Raw genomic sequence first — 14329 nt, 5'->3', positions numbered from 1 at the left:
TGAATTAAAGATCAGGGATGCAAATGGACCAACAAACAAACATCCACCATTACAGGTACCGATATAACATCTCTGCCTTAAATTGCACAACCACAGAAAAAAAAAGGATAGAACTTCAAATGCATCTGTGGAAGCCATATTACCCGTTCGTTACAAAATGTGATGTTATCTTTCTTCCTCCTTGAGTCATTACGTAGCAAATGGTACTAGAGAAACAATCCAATTCTTGTTCTAAATGTCTCTTTTCTCCTTTCCCTCTTCGATGACTGCTAAATTTCAATTACATACTCACTAATCTACATTTCCCTATATTCGCTCGAGAAACATGTTGTGAAAAAATTACATACGAGAAAGTGCCAATGAAAACATACATTTCCAAAGCCATATGTCTGTAGCTCAACACCATAATTTCCATTCAGTTGGATATCCTTGAAGAGTGAGTAGATGAGTCTTTCTCGGCAAGATAGTGCTCAAGCATATCTTCTTCATCATCTGCCATTAATATCAAAGAGAGAAATAATATTTGATCAGAATCACGTTCATGGTCTGCACATGTTTATTGTAAAACGTCAAAACTGACTTATATGTTACAAATTTAAAAGGTCACCTTCAAAATCATCGTCATCAAAGTCAATTTCTTCCTCATCTTCCTCTTCAGAGCCTTCATTAACCGGGGCTGTACCTTTCTGCAGAAGAGACACGTATTATATTTTGAAGTAAATTAAACTCCATCAACTAAGAAAGAGGGCAAGTAAAATCCAAATTTATATTATATAGATTTTCAACCTTCTCTATAGACAGGATTTCTGTCTCAATGTAGAGTTCAGTGGCACATAACAATTGCACTTGCAAAATGCATGAGAGCATTAGAGTCATTCACTAGAAATCAGTAATTTATCAAGTGATCTGACCTTATGGACTCAACAGTGATATCATCCTCCTTTTCATGAGGTAAATTCATGGAAGCCACCGTAAATTCAAGTTCATCTCAAACTGGTGATATGCTAACTTAGCCAAATTAACAAGTCCAAGGTTCTATCAGAGAACAGGTATGAGTTCCAATACCTAATAACTGTGGAACCGTAGATCATTCAGCATTACTAAAGGTAAGATGACTCTTTTGGAACAAACTACAATATGCACCCATGCATAAAATACCACTATGCCCTAGGCATGGAAATCTAAAATGCATCCACTTCATAACAGGAACAGTCGGAAGAAACATACTGCTCTTCCACTTTCAAACCACTGCCTGCCAGTAAGCTTCTTCTCTTTAGGGGCTGTAAGTGCAGATTCGGGCATCAGCCTGAAATAGAGTGCAAGTTAGTGGTCATGAAGTAATAGTTCAAAGCTAACACATTCAAGTAATCTGATAATATTTAAAGAAAAAGAAGGATCAGTGGGTCATTAAGTGAGACATGTGGCATGGATTATGTGTTAAATATACAAGAAAGCTAATAATGTCTGTTTCTTTTATTCTATAATGTCAAACATAAAAGAGGCAATGCAGGAACATATGAATCAATCACTTGACCATATGAATATAAAAGGCAATTGAAAACCATCACAGATGGAATTCATACACCAGTAATAGTTTCCCAATTTGGTTTAACTTCCAGATGTTTGCTAAAACCTAGTTGCCTGAAATCCAGAACCAGAAGTGGGCGATAATATAATGGCGTTATAACACAAGAACTCACTTGGCTCGCTCAAGCGCCAACTCTGCTTCAAATCTTTCTCTCCATGCCAAAAATGTATCAATGGTAACAGGTTCTCCGTGTGGTACAATGATCTGCAGAGGAAGTATAGGGAGCCAGCTATTTAAAGCTTTAAATAATAAATAAAACAAATGTCAGGAATTGTAAATGCACAATGATTTTGCAAGTTTAGAGATCTTGGGGTCTATATTGTTGAGAAATTCTTGCAAAGATAAAGTATGTCCATATTTAAATCTAGCTAGCATAAAACTGTGAAACTGGCAAAAAGCAAAATGCATCGAAAACATTCATACATCTTCTTTTGCTGCCTGTTCATCTTCGATATTCTCATCACTAGCATCTTGGCCATATTTTTCAGACAGCCACTCTTTAGCCGATGTAACCAATGTGTACACCATAGCCATACCAAGATTTTCAGATGCCTGTAAGACATCATTATTCAGTCAATATGCATAACCAGGCAACTAAACACAATTTCTGGAGCTTTATATCCACTTTTTCCCAAGCATAATTTACTGACAAAAGTCAAGTCATCTTTACATCCTGAATCACATATAAAGAAAATTAACTAACTAAAAGTACCACTGTCCTGTAAAATAAGGACATGGCATTTGCTAATCAGCAGAACAATTTGTTATTACGACAAATTAAACAAAAACATCCAAGCCTTAATCTCGGACTTGTCCAACAAATATTGTAGTAAATTAAGCCATCTCAGTAGCAGCTCTTTTAGGGTTTTTATTGAACATTATTTTATACCAGGGAGGATAGAATGGAGAGAGTATAACTTACCTTGGCTTTTCAATTATGGTAAACTGTAAAGCAGCAACATTTTAAGTATAGTAGCTTCAGATATTTCAAAGGAGAATGAAGGGGAAGATAACAATGAAAAGAGCTTAGTTACCTCGTGTTCAAGCTTTTCTTTCAGAATGTTAAGATCACCAGGTTGTATGCCTCTTATGCTGCAGAGATGAGGAAGAAAGGGGGAAAAATTCAGATGTTATGACACATGATTCATCCATATAAAACTACATCCATAATTCATTGAAGAATAAGCTGATGCAACCTCAGAAAAGTACCTCAGTAGTAACTTATGCAATACTTACAATTGGCAATCCTTTTTTTTTTTTTTTTTTTTTTGTGTGTGTGTGTGTGTAGGATTGACATGCAATACTAAACTGACAAAAACTTTAGATCTTTAGATAGGTTAAGATGTAAATATTTCACGGTTGAGTTTTTTTTTTGATTGCGTTTGTAATTTTAAGTTATATACAATTTTGTAAGAAAGGCAAACATACTTTCATATTTTGACAATTTTAGAATTTTTCTAGGAAATTTAACAAACTCAATTTCATTTTAGTAAATCCAAGTCTTTTATGATTTACTAGAAATTTCCAAATCTACGATTTCAAAACTTAATCCAAGAGCATCCACATGCATCTACATTTTCTAGTTATTTTCTTAGACAATTGATAGTACGACAGACATACTAACCTTTTCACATTTAGTAATGGAGGCTCATCAGGATAATTCTGTGTGTGTGAGAAAATGAGAGCTAGCTGAACTGCAAGAAAAAGGTTTGGGAAGCAAAAAATAAATAATGAATCTAGGAAATCACAAAAATGGCAGGGGAAGGGAACCCAGCAAAAAATCTTCTAAAACTATAATAGTAACTTGACTTTGATTAGAAATGCTTTGGGGGAAAAAAAATCTGCAAATTATCGCATAATATAAAGATAACAACCTGGAATGGCTGTTGAATCATACGCATCATCGTCATCCTGATGAAAATAAACAGAGAAAGGTAATTGCATGGAAAAAGAAATCCTTTGCTAATGCGTGAAACATAATACAGAAGAGAGTAATTTGGATGTGTCTTGTTTGCAGTTCACTTGATGAAAGAACTATGAGAAATTGTTGCTAATGTTGACATATCTGAAATGTTAACACCTAAAATCTAATTTTCAGCTAGAATCAGAAGTAAAAACTGAGCATACCTGAGCAGTTAATATTATTTTTTATCCTCCATTCCAATTTCATAACATTTTTCTTTATGTGAAAAAAGCTGAATTAGAACAAATAACTTCAGGCTCATAGCCCTGAAGCAGCTAGCAGAGAAGTTGATCTCAGCTGCCTTTTACTAATGCAGCTCATAACTACTGCTTGGTAAGACAGCTAAAAGAATAGAAAACAAAAAGAGAGATTCAACATGAGGCACAAGAATCCAAAGACATGAAATACATGATCAACAAAATTGCAGCAATAAAAGCATGAATACAATCACATCTTATTTGCTTTCAAAAATCAACAAAATCAAGTGCGTTTAATGCAGGGGCAAAAGATTTAGACAAAACTAGTAGTTGCTTTAAGATTCCAACAACTGATGCCAAGTCAACTGAGAGCCAATGCATTATTTTCAAGAGAAAAAAAATGCTTACCAGACATTAAAGGTTGACTAATTAAACCAGCAAAAATCAGAATGATAATACATACCTGTGGAGATATTGTTATTTGAAAGCATCGACTTGAAGTATTCAAACCACTTTCGCTTGAATGAATTTCTAGAACACAAATCAGAATTAGTGCCCACAAACACTCAGCCAAAGAATTTCCATGCAAAACAAAATTAGTGCCTACAAAACAGGAATCAACCACATCTCTTCTTTAGAAGATGGGCCCATACCTTTGAAATCATCCATGAGTATTGCTTCCAATGCTTCGATTTCCATCTCCTGCTCCTGTCCATAGTCTGCCACACAGTTTAACACATATGAACACTCAATTCGTCGAAAAATTTGTGAACTTTTCCAAATATTTAACTGTATATTCTTTTCTAGTTCAATCAAATACATTCAGAAATCAGGCGCAAGAAGCTTGTGATTGATTGGAAAAACTCAGTCACTTAATTACATCATTCAGACATTAATTTCAGTATTACTTCTCTAATCAAATTATTAACACTACCATAATTATCAAATAAGTGAAATCCCATTGATTTCACCAGCTCCAAATTCCTATTGCAGCTTACGGGTATCTGTGATTCCAACAAAAGAGTCTCGCTTTAGACTCCTCCATAGTCGTACTCATACCGGTACTTACACTATAGAAACGAGATTAAAAGAACAAAATCGGAATATTACCAGTCATGGCTGTAATGTGCTATATTGATCAGCCCCTCCTATTCTCTGGAAGTGCGTGTGTTTGGTCGAAATCACACTGCAAGCTCAACAAAACCTACCTAGAGTTTCCTTAAAACCTTGTCGTTTAATGATAAATAAAAGTCTCGCTTAGGCTGTGTTTGGATAGCAGTTGAGGGAGGGAGGAAATAAAGTTTTAAAGAAACATGAAGAGAAAAAATATAAATAGAAAAAAAAAATTATTTTCCTTTTTGAATAAAATGATTTTATGAATTGTAATCTTCATTTTCAGAAAAAACATAATAAAAAAAGGATCATTTGTTTTCCTTTCATATTTTTTCCTAAACTTAATATTATATTTATTAACTTATATTAAATTCAATTTACAAAATCATTATATTAAATTCTTTACCTTATAAAATAAAATCAATTATCAATAAAAAATATAAAAAATTATTTATTATCACACGTTAAATTAATATTCATGTAAAAATAAAAAAATTAAAAAACTACCGTTTTTATTAAAAATATAAATATTATAAAAATTTACAATTTCAAGAACATAATACATCTATTGAAAAGTTTAAAATCGCTATAAATGTTTTTCTAGAAAATTTTTGAGATTGGCGCTGAAAATATTATTTCCATTAATCACAGACCTCCATCTGAAAACCTAATCTTCCCAAACAATATAATAGACGTGGGACCGCTCTCGTGCACGAATTGTAAAAGTAGAACTTGAGGTTGCGAAATCCAAACATTAGTTCCAGTTCTAGGTAGGCTTACGTTACATTTCGCAGTTTTTGTTCGAAGTGGGTCGATGAGTTGCCAAAAGTTAGCCACGTCAGCTAAAAACATATAGATGCCTACCATTTTTTTTTTTTCACATCGGGCCTGTTGGAATTTTACTTGGCCCATTTAACTTTGAGCAGGAAGCCCTTTTGATTCCGCCATTGGCATTGGCCGTTGATTTTTTTTTTTTTTTTAATTTGTGTGTTTAATTGATGAATTTTTTTTTGTGAGAATTTTAATTGAAGATTAGGGTTCTGAAAATTGGAACTCTCTATTGTGTACTCCATACTTGACATCTGATAAAAAAAAAAAAAAATTCAGCTTAGTTTTTCATTTGTCAGTCATTAAGAATAATTATAAGTTTAATTTTATTTTTAAGTTGAAATATTTATATGAAATAATACATTTTTTGAAAGAAAATATATATAAATAATTATTTACTAATTTAAATTAAAACTTGAATTTATTTACACTTTATTTTTAATGTTCATAAATAAAATTATTTAAGTTCCTAGTGATATTTAATTGAGTTTGTGTATGTTGTATAATATTCATTTGATTCAACTCCACAATTTAATTTAAATTCAAATTAAATTTAAATTTTAGATTTTTTAACTGAATTAACTTTGAATTTAATGGTGATCATTAAAAATGAAAATTTTAAACCATTTAGTTTATTTGTATTTATTGACTAGACTAAAATTATTATAGCATATTTTTTTATTTTTATAAATAAATGAAATTAAAGGGAACACTAATAATTTATTTATATTTATTTATAAAAAAATAATTTATTTATATTTAAAAATGATTAAATATCTACCTACGAAGTAGGTATTTAATATAAATTAGCTAACAGTCATTTCTCGTTATTTGGACAAAATAAATAAAAGAATAATAAAGCAGTAATAATTTTTTTAAATAGTAATTAATTATTAATTATTAATTTAGTGTGTGAATGAAAATGTACGCAATAATTTTCCGCGAGTTAAATCAAATCCTAATTCTATTTGCCCTAATTTTGCTGACGTGGGAATTGTAACTTAACAAATTGTAAATTACCAATCTTTCTTAAAAACGGTGTCCTTTTTTCCTTTTTCTCTCTCCATTGAGAAACGCCACTCTCTCCCTCTCTCGGCCTAAAAAAGATACCCAAAGGTACGCTTTTTTTGATCCAAACATTGCCTTTCACTCTCTCTCTCTCTCTCTCTCTCCCCTGCCTCTGGCTGCTCCCTTCCTGCACTACTTGCTTGGACGATGCTTCTACAAAATCTTAACAAACTAAAGAAATGAGAAAGTTATAATATAATCAAAAACTCTTATCTGCAATTTGGATTTTGAAAGCCCACTGTTGAGAGAAAAAGAAAAGAAGAAAAAAAAAAAAAATTTTTCGCAACCATGGTTTTGAACAACAAGAAAAAGGAAAACCCACCAGATCTCTCTTTTTTAGATCTCTCACCTTCAAAAAACCCTTCAATATAGGTTTCTTTCCTGTTCTTTTGTTCTTTTACTTTTTGGTTTTTCAGTTTTATTAAGGGTTTTTTGCTGCATGCGAGATTGGGTTTTCTTGTTTGTGCTGATTTTTTTTTTCGTTGGTCTGTTCTGGGTTTCAGGTTTCCTAAGGGTTTATACACATTTTCTCCATGAAAACGAGGTTATAATGATTTTGGCACTTGGCTTCACTTCAAAATAGAGAATTACCATTGATTTTAAATATCTTTCTTTGTGAGATAGCAATCTTTTTATGTTTATTTGGATATTTTTTTTGAATTTTGTTATAGAAAATTGAGTTGGGGTTTTTGAGATGGGTAGTTCTGATGACCCCAACAGCAGCACTCAGGCTATTGATGCGTCAGTTGGCGGGTTAGTTTGGGTCCGACGTCGAAACGGTTCGTGGTGGCCAGGCCGGATTATGGGTCTTGACGAGATTTCGGAAGGTAGTTTGGTTTCACCGAGATCAGGCACTCCTGTTAAACTTCTCGGCCGAGAGGATGCCAGCGTGTAAGTGTTCGTGACACTCTGTTTTTTATAGTTGTTAACTTCTCTGCTATGATTATTTTTCGTGGTCTTTTTTTGTTTGGTTGGTTTTTCCGTAGATTTTTTTTTTATTAGTGTCTGGCTTTACTTCGGATGGATATTGGTAATTGTGTGGGTATGTTACTATTCTGGATTGCATTAGAGTTCAGACAGTGCTTCACTGCCCTAAGAAATGAAAAAGAGTTGTTCTTATTGGACATTACAGTTTCTGGATTTCATGTATTTGGTTTTCTGGATTATTATTCAGAATTTTACTTCTGAAAAGAAAAGAATTGGAGATTTTTGTGGTGATGCTTGGTATTGGAGTCGTGATACAATGTCTGCGTCCATACCTGGGTGTCTGAGTGAGTGAATTTTCCTATATATATGTCTGCGTTGTCTGTGTTTGTGTGTTGTTTCATTGTTATTTTCCTCAGTTTTTTTTTTCTTTCTTTTTTTTTTTTATTTTTTTATTTTTTATGTCCATTGCCTTCTTTTGAGATGGGCAGCAACCATATAAATTTTGGAATATTGTTTCCTGGAACTTTTTTTTTTCTTTTCCACTCATTCGTTTCTGCCTGCTTTCTTCCTTCAATTTAATATTGTTTCAGGAGGTGGCCACATAATTTATTGTAGACCTGGTTGTGGGCAAGAATTTTTTGTTTGGTTGGTGTGTATGCTGGGGAGGGTGTGGATTTCTTTTTTTAATGCTGTGAAATATTGAGCTTTTCTTCTTTACTATTTTTATGAATGGCAGAGTTGTTTTGTTCATAATCATCAACTAGGCACTGCTATTCAGAATTCCGTCTGTTGAATTACCACTGGAATTTCTGTTGTTTTTGATCTCTGTACACATCCAGTATGAGTCTGGATGCAGTTAACAATGGAATGGTTTGATTCCCATCTTGTTGTTTACTTGGCTATTCAGCTGCCCAACCCCTGTCATCTTCTTAATATATGTTTTCCACTAGCATTGCTGCTTCACCTTTGGCTGTGTTACCACCGTATAGCTGCATATATGGTAATTCTTTTAACTCAATTTGATACCACAAAAAAATTATGCTGCCACATTTCATGAGTTAGTTTTGGAAAGGCCACTTCATGTATCCAATATTTAGTCCTAATTTATGTGGAAAAAAATTGAGGCATTTTTTATGGATAATGTCTTAGTTTCTAATTTATGGCGTATATTTGGTAGAGCGAGGGAGCTTTATGTCAGATATCCATAACAAATAACTGTCTGAAAAGAACTTCAATTAATAAGTCACCCTAGTGGAATCCGTATTGGCTACAGCCCATTTCTTGGTTTTATCAGTTGCTTTTACCATCTCGTTATGATTTATGGAATTTCTGTATAAGGCAGGCAGCGGCGATATAGTTGGTTGCCTTAGTTGGGCTAAACGTTTTCATGGTTATAATGGCAGATTTTTAGTTGTTTATGTGTCACCTTTTTCATACTCAAGGCTGCTAAGTGTATCAGATGTGTACTTCACTTTGTTTCCTATGAAAATTAGGCTCAAGATTTTTCTTGTTAACTTTGGATGTTTCGGTGATGTTGATAGGTGTCCATAGAGATTTTCTGTGATAATCATTATCCGATTGTGGTTTTCTTCAGATTTTTACATGCAAATGTATGTGTATGCAGAACCATGCTGTTTATTTCTGATGCATTTTTCTCTATCCATGTCTTCCATTTATGGGAATCTGCCAAACATGCTAGATTTAGAAAGATAATTCCAGGGTAACATTGCTTGTATTAGTAGTTTCTTTCTGTGCCCAAGGAGGATATTAGTTTTCTAGTATTATCTATTTTCAGTGCATGTTATTTGTGGTTCAAGAATATGGTTCTTGTTAGAAGAATTGGATTCCTTAAATGTTATTGAAGTATTAATATCTTCTGTCCATGCATATAATCTTGCTTTATTGACAAAATGCTTTATTTGTTGCTTTAGGGACTGGTATAATCTTGAAAAATCTAAGAGGGTCAAGGCATTTCGATGTGGGGAATATGATGAATGCATTGAGAAGGCAAAGGCAAATGCAGCTAACGGTAATAAGAAAGCAGTGAAATATGCTAGGAGGGAAGATGCCATTCTCCATGCCCTTGAAATTGAGAATGCTCGTCTGGGAAAGGATGGCGTCGACTTCTTTTCTAGAACCAATAATTTAGGTGGTGAGAATGGTAGTTTGGCCAAGGAATCACCTAGCTTGTCTGGTTCTGGCAAAGAAGGTGTGGACATGACCGACGAAGAGAGTGATTCTGGTGATTCTAAAGATGAATCAAACTCTGGTTCAAGTTCAGGTTCAGGTTCAGATTCAGGTTCAGCACCAGAATTATCCCAGTCTGGTATATCATTTGAAGAACCAAACAATTTTGGTGCTTCTAAGGTGCAATCTACACAGGGAAAGAGGAGGAGGACACCAAATGATTCGGAGGATGATGGCACAGAGGGAATTAAGCGAATGAGAGGACTTGAGGACCTTGGAATGGTTGTAGGAGATTCAAATGCTGGGAATAGCGTGTCAAATGGCAGTCCTATGAATGGCAGCAAAGGTTATAACTCGTCTATGAAGAGAAAGAGATCACAAGTAGCAAATGTTCATGAGTTCTTGAAAAGGAAAAATCGCCGTCGACCGTTGACCAAAGTACTGGAGTGTACAGCAATGGTCTCTGTTCCAGTTATTTGTGATCAAATTCCCAATTCAAATGGCTCACCTCTTCATGGATTATCTGACAGCAGGGTTTCTGGAATAGATTCTAATGAGTCTAGAAAAAACTTGTGTGTGCCAGTTCGTAATAACTCTGATAGTACTGGCATTTCAAGTGAGAATGGTGCATCTTTAAATCATTCTGAACATGCTTGTGATGCTTCCAAAGTCAATTACATGCTCAAAAAGGAGAATGGTGTTTCTGGGGTATCAGGGTTTGCTGAGAATGGTTCTTCAGTCAGATTATTTGATGTGCCATTCATTGGCGAGGAAAAGCAATCTACAGGTATGCCCCGTTGGGTAGAGAACATAAAATATTCGTTTCCTTGCTGTTTAGTCAGTGTCTTTATTTTCTGTGCTGGTAATGTTTCTATAAGCAACCTAACCACATTGTTAAGAGATTGCTTAGGGAGGATGTATTGTCCCTCTGGCGCGCCCCCCCCCCCCCCCTCTCTCTCTCTCTCTGAGGTATCAGTGTGTCCTTTACTACCCAAGTTCTTTAAGATTGCATAGTTAGCCAATATCTGTGTAGATATATGGATCTCAAGTAAACCAAACTTTAAGTAACAGCTCTGGATCTGCTGATTAAGATGCTTGCTGTAGCAAGTTCATCAACCAAGTTGGATGGGTTAGAGCTTGATTTTTGTGGTTTTCATTATATGTCAATGGTGAAATCTATTATACTCATTTGTTTCGGTGTTGACTTTCGTCGTTCCGATATTGACTTTTGTTGTTCCGATATATGATATTTCCATATTGAAACTTAGATGTGGTCTGTTCTCTGTGTTACGCTTTATAGGTCAACGTAGATATTCATGAGCCATCCAAGCTTTAGCTTAATTAGGTTTCCTAGGTGTTGTTTATGGAGCCAAATTCAAGCTACTCAAGGATTAGCTAGATCACACTTGGTATAGAAATTGAGAACAGTCCTTTCTGGAAAACTTATTTAAACTCTAATAGAATAATTCAATGTAAAAGTTTGAATTGGCTATCTGCATGAGCTACACAGTAACAGCCAAAGTGTGCTGCTTGAGGCTCTCTCTGGGTAATGGATTATTCTTTGCAAGAAGATTTCTTTCTTTCTTTCCTTTTTTTTTGGCTGTGGTGGTGGTTGTTGGGTTTTTTTGTGGGAAAAGAGCAAGAAGAGAATGTGATTGAAGAGGTGCGATATAAGCCAAATGTGAACAACTTTAATATTGGTGTGATATGAGCCAACTTAAAACAGCTAATATGAGTGAAGACAAAGATTAGTCAGTAGATGCCCGCAGACTGAAGAAAAGAGAGTTGGGCAGCCACTTCAAGTGCCTTTGTTTAAGTGTTTGCTTTCTGTCCCTGCAATCCCATGCATGTATTAATATGGGAAATGCCTAAAGAAAGTTCTTTTTATCCAAGAGCCAATCATACTTGTGCCCTCTTTTTTCTTCATCTGTTTGCATTGGTAGATTTTCTTGGTTCTGTCACCACAGTTCATTTAGCTAAATATCCTACAAGTTTTCTACCTTTCAATACATATATACAGTCTTTTTCTGAGTTAAAATCTGAAAGGATTAGGTGCAATATAGGGACCATAGTGCATAGCTGCCAATGGAGTTTTGTAGTACTTCCTTTTGATATGGTAGATGAAAGGTCTCTTTTGATTGGAAGTAGATGATGAAGCCCATCTTGCTTCTTGTTTGGAACTATTGTGGAATTATTTTATAATGTATCTTTCATGATGAGTATTTCACTTATTGTGTTCTGTATTTTTTTTTTTTTTTTTTTTTGGCTGGATATGTATTGTCAAATAATTGATAGTTTAATATTGGGGCTAGAACTTAAAATTTCACTTGCTTTTGTTACTGTAACTGTGCTTTTTAGTTTTTAAATATCTGTGGAACAAATCCTAGCTCTCTTCTTTCAAGTTGCAGATTTGATTTTGTTAGCTTGTTCTGCACCTCTTTTTTGGCTAGATGTGGGGCCTGGCAGATAGAGCTGAACTTTTATTTTGATTCGCAGGTTTATCTCCCGTGCTTGTGTCCTCCTCAGGAAGGCATCAAGGTGGTGGATTAGGTAGGCAACCTAGTCAAAGTTGTCATGCAGAAGCTGTATCTCTGAAAAATGGAGGACTCAATGAATCTGGTTCTACCAGTTCAGGAGCCGTTCATGTTAATAATATCAGCCAAAGGATGGAGAAAGACACTTCAAAGTGGCAGTTAAAAGGAAAAAGGAATTCAAGACATATCAGTAAAAACAGAAAACAGGACAGGAGAAAATATATGGTCATGGACATGGATAATGAACCTGCTCCATATTTGGCTGGTATAGAGCACTCAGATGGATTCTTTCCTGTTTCTGATCAGAGAGTAGATTGTGATGGCAGTAGAAGGTCCCTTGCGTCATTTAACTGCAAGGTAGACGGGGTTCGGGATTGGAGCAAATCTTTTTCTCACAGGGATATGAGAGGAGCAATTGGGGACGTGTCTTTACCCCCTCAAAGATCGCTTCCCTATCGCCAGTCACGTTTTACTGTTAACTCCAGATATCAGACCTCAGATTTTCCAGGCAGAACTATTACTGATAGTAAACTTTATGATGTTAAGCTTGAGGTAAAAGCAAACTACCAGCCACAGAATGTCCCATTGGTTTCCCTCATGAGCAAATTGAATGGAAAAGCAATTATTGGTCGACCTCTAACAGTTGAATGTGTAGATGATGGCTTTTGCGATCTTATTATCCGCAGTAATGAATGTGATCCAACTCGTGCATCTGCCCTGGACGCTGCTGAACTGGGGCATGCAGCAATGCGAAATTCAGATGCTGGAAGAATTCCTGCCAAGCATATGACAATGCAGGCACGTTTCTCACCGAGTAAATCGCCAAAAAGGAAATGTGTGCTTTTGCCCAAAAAGATTAGGAAACTATCTACATTGACCGGTAATAAAGAAGAATATAGGAAACCAGTGGTGGAGAAACTTAAGGGTCCTGTTATAGCTTGTATCCCTCTCAAATTAGTGTTCAGTAGGATAAATGAGGCAGTGAACGGTTCAGCAAGACAAACAAACCGTGCCCTAACGTCAAGCAACTCATGAATTTACCTACGAATTTTGCTTATATTGGTGTTCTGGGAATTTTTATTTGCTTGGGTATATCAAGCTCTCCGAACCATGCTGGGCGAGTGGCAATTTGTATTCAGTCCTGAAGGTAGAATCCCTATGTACCATTCCGTGGCCATTTCGATGTTGACTTGTTGTAGAGAAGGAACTGTAGGAGTAAGATTGGATGGTGGCTGCTTTGGCTCTGTATATAATGTAACAATAGTTGAGGTGTAAAGATGATCTGGTATTAGGTACTTGTGGCCTGATATTAGGTTGAATTTTATGAATTGAGGTTGGCTCATGTCATGGGGGGCGCTAATAACTTAAAAAAGTTTTCAGTGACTGATTCCAGGCCGTTTTTTCATTGTTTCATTGCTTGAAAGTTCTAATATAATGCTGATGGTAATATATGATACTGCAAGCCTTTGACTAGTCTTTTTGTATTCACAATTTTTATGGGTAATTCTGTTGGGTTGGCGAAATAATAATAATCATACTGTTGGAGTCCAATTGGTTTCTTTTCTTTGACTCCTCTTTGATGAACCAAAATAAATTTATATAACTAATTTTTAACTTCAATTTTCGATAAAGTATGTTATCAAATAACATTTTAAAGATTAAATTATAAATTCCATAGTTGTTTGGACTGACGGAATGTCAAATTTATTTTGAATTTCATCATTTGGTTAGAAAACATGTGAGGTGTCAATTTTATGGATCGATGGTAGGTAGTTTATTTTCCTATTTATCTCAAGCAAACAAAGAACATATTTGTAGCTAAAATATAAAATTTTATTAAAATGGTATGTTTATTCCATTCACCAAAAAACACTAATTCAGATTAATTTTTTCATAAGTTTTTCGGATCTCCACCGGGCCAAAA

General features: G+C 34.8%; 2 protein-coding genes across 6 annotated transcripts; one reads left to right on the top strand and one right to left on the bottom strand.

Annotated features, from left to right (window-relative positions):
- Nucleotides 1–95: 95 nt before the first annotated feature.
- On the bottom strand, nucleotides 96–5016 carry LOC149499407 (Ubiquitin-conjugating enzyme family protein). 2 transcript variants are annotated; one of them, XM_089719828.1, is made up of 12 exons: nucleotides 4859–4995; nucleotides 4683–4752; nucleotides 4402–4467; nucleotides 4212–4279; nucleotides 3463–3499; nucleotides 3213–3282; nucleotides 2623–2680; nucleotides 2012–2140; nucleotides 1701–1792; nucleotides 1228–1306; nucleotides 608–686; nucleotides 96–492 (listed from the first exon to the last, which is right to left on the bottom strand). In XM_089719828.1, the coding sequence occupies exons 2-12, from the start codon at nucleotides 4708–4710 to the stop codon at nucleotides 416–418; spliced, it is 783 nt and encodes a 260-aa protein (XP_089575954.1). In that variant the 5' UTR covers nucleotides 4711–4752; nucleotides 4859–4995; the 3' UTR covers nucleotides 96–415. The 2 variants fall into 2 exon arrangements, with proteins under 2 accessions (XP_089575954.1, XP_089575955.1); XM_089719829.1 differs by lacking the exon at nucleotides 4683–4752 and having other exon boundaries at nucleotides 4859–5016.
- A 1709-nt stretch (nucleotides 5017–6725) lies between these two features.
- Nucleotides 6726–13878, top strand: LOC105631498 (hypothetical protein). Of its 4 annotated transcripts, none has more exons than XM_089715626.1 (5): nucleotides 6755–6805; nucleotides 7261–7301; nucleotides 7429–7648; nucleotides 9616–10658; nucleotides 12368–13878. In XM_089715626.1, exons 3-5 carry the CDS (start codon nucleotides 7452–7454, stop codon nucleotides 13438–13440), a joined length of 2313 nt encoding a protein of 770 aa, XP_089571752.1. In that variant the 5' UTR covers nucleotides 6755–6805; nucleotides 7261–7301; nucleotides 7429–7451; the 3' UTR covers nucleotides 13441–13878. The 4 variants fall into 4 exon arrangements, with proteins under 4 accessions (XP_089571746.1, XP_089571754.1, XP_089571752.1 ...); XM_089715625.1 differs by lacking the exon at nucleotides 6755–6805 and adding an exon at nucleotides 6815–7129; XM_089715620.1 differs by having other exon boundaries at nucleotides 6726–6805; nucleotides 7261–7648.
- The last annotated feature ends 451 nt before the right edge of the window (nucleotides 13879–14329 follow it).

Source organism: Jatropha curcas, chromosome 1 (genome assembly GCF_041381405.1).
Source record: "Jatropha curcas cultivar XTBG-Jc1 chromosome 1, XTBG_Jcur_1.0, whole genome shotgun sequence".
Taxonomy (NCBI): Eukaryota; Viridiplantae; Streptophyta; class Magnoliopsida; order Malpighiales; family Euphorbiaceae; genus Jatropha; species Jatropha curcas.
The sequence above is the reverse complement of the archived record's forward strand: the minus strand, read 5'-3'. Positions and strand labels throughout refer to the sequence as shown.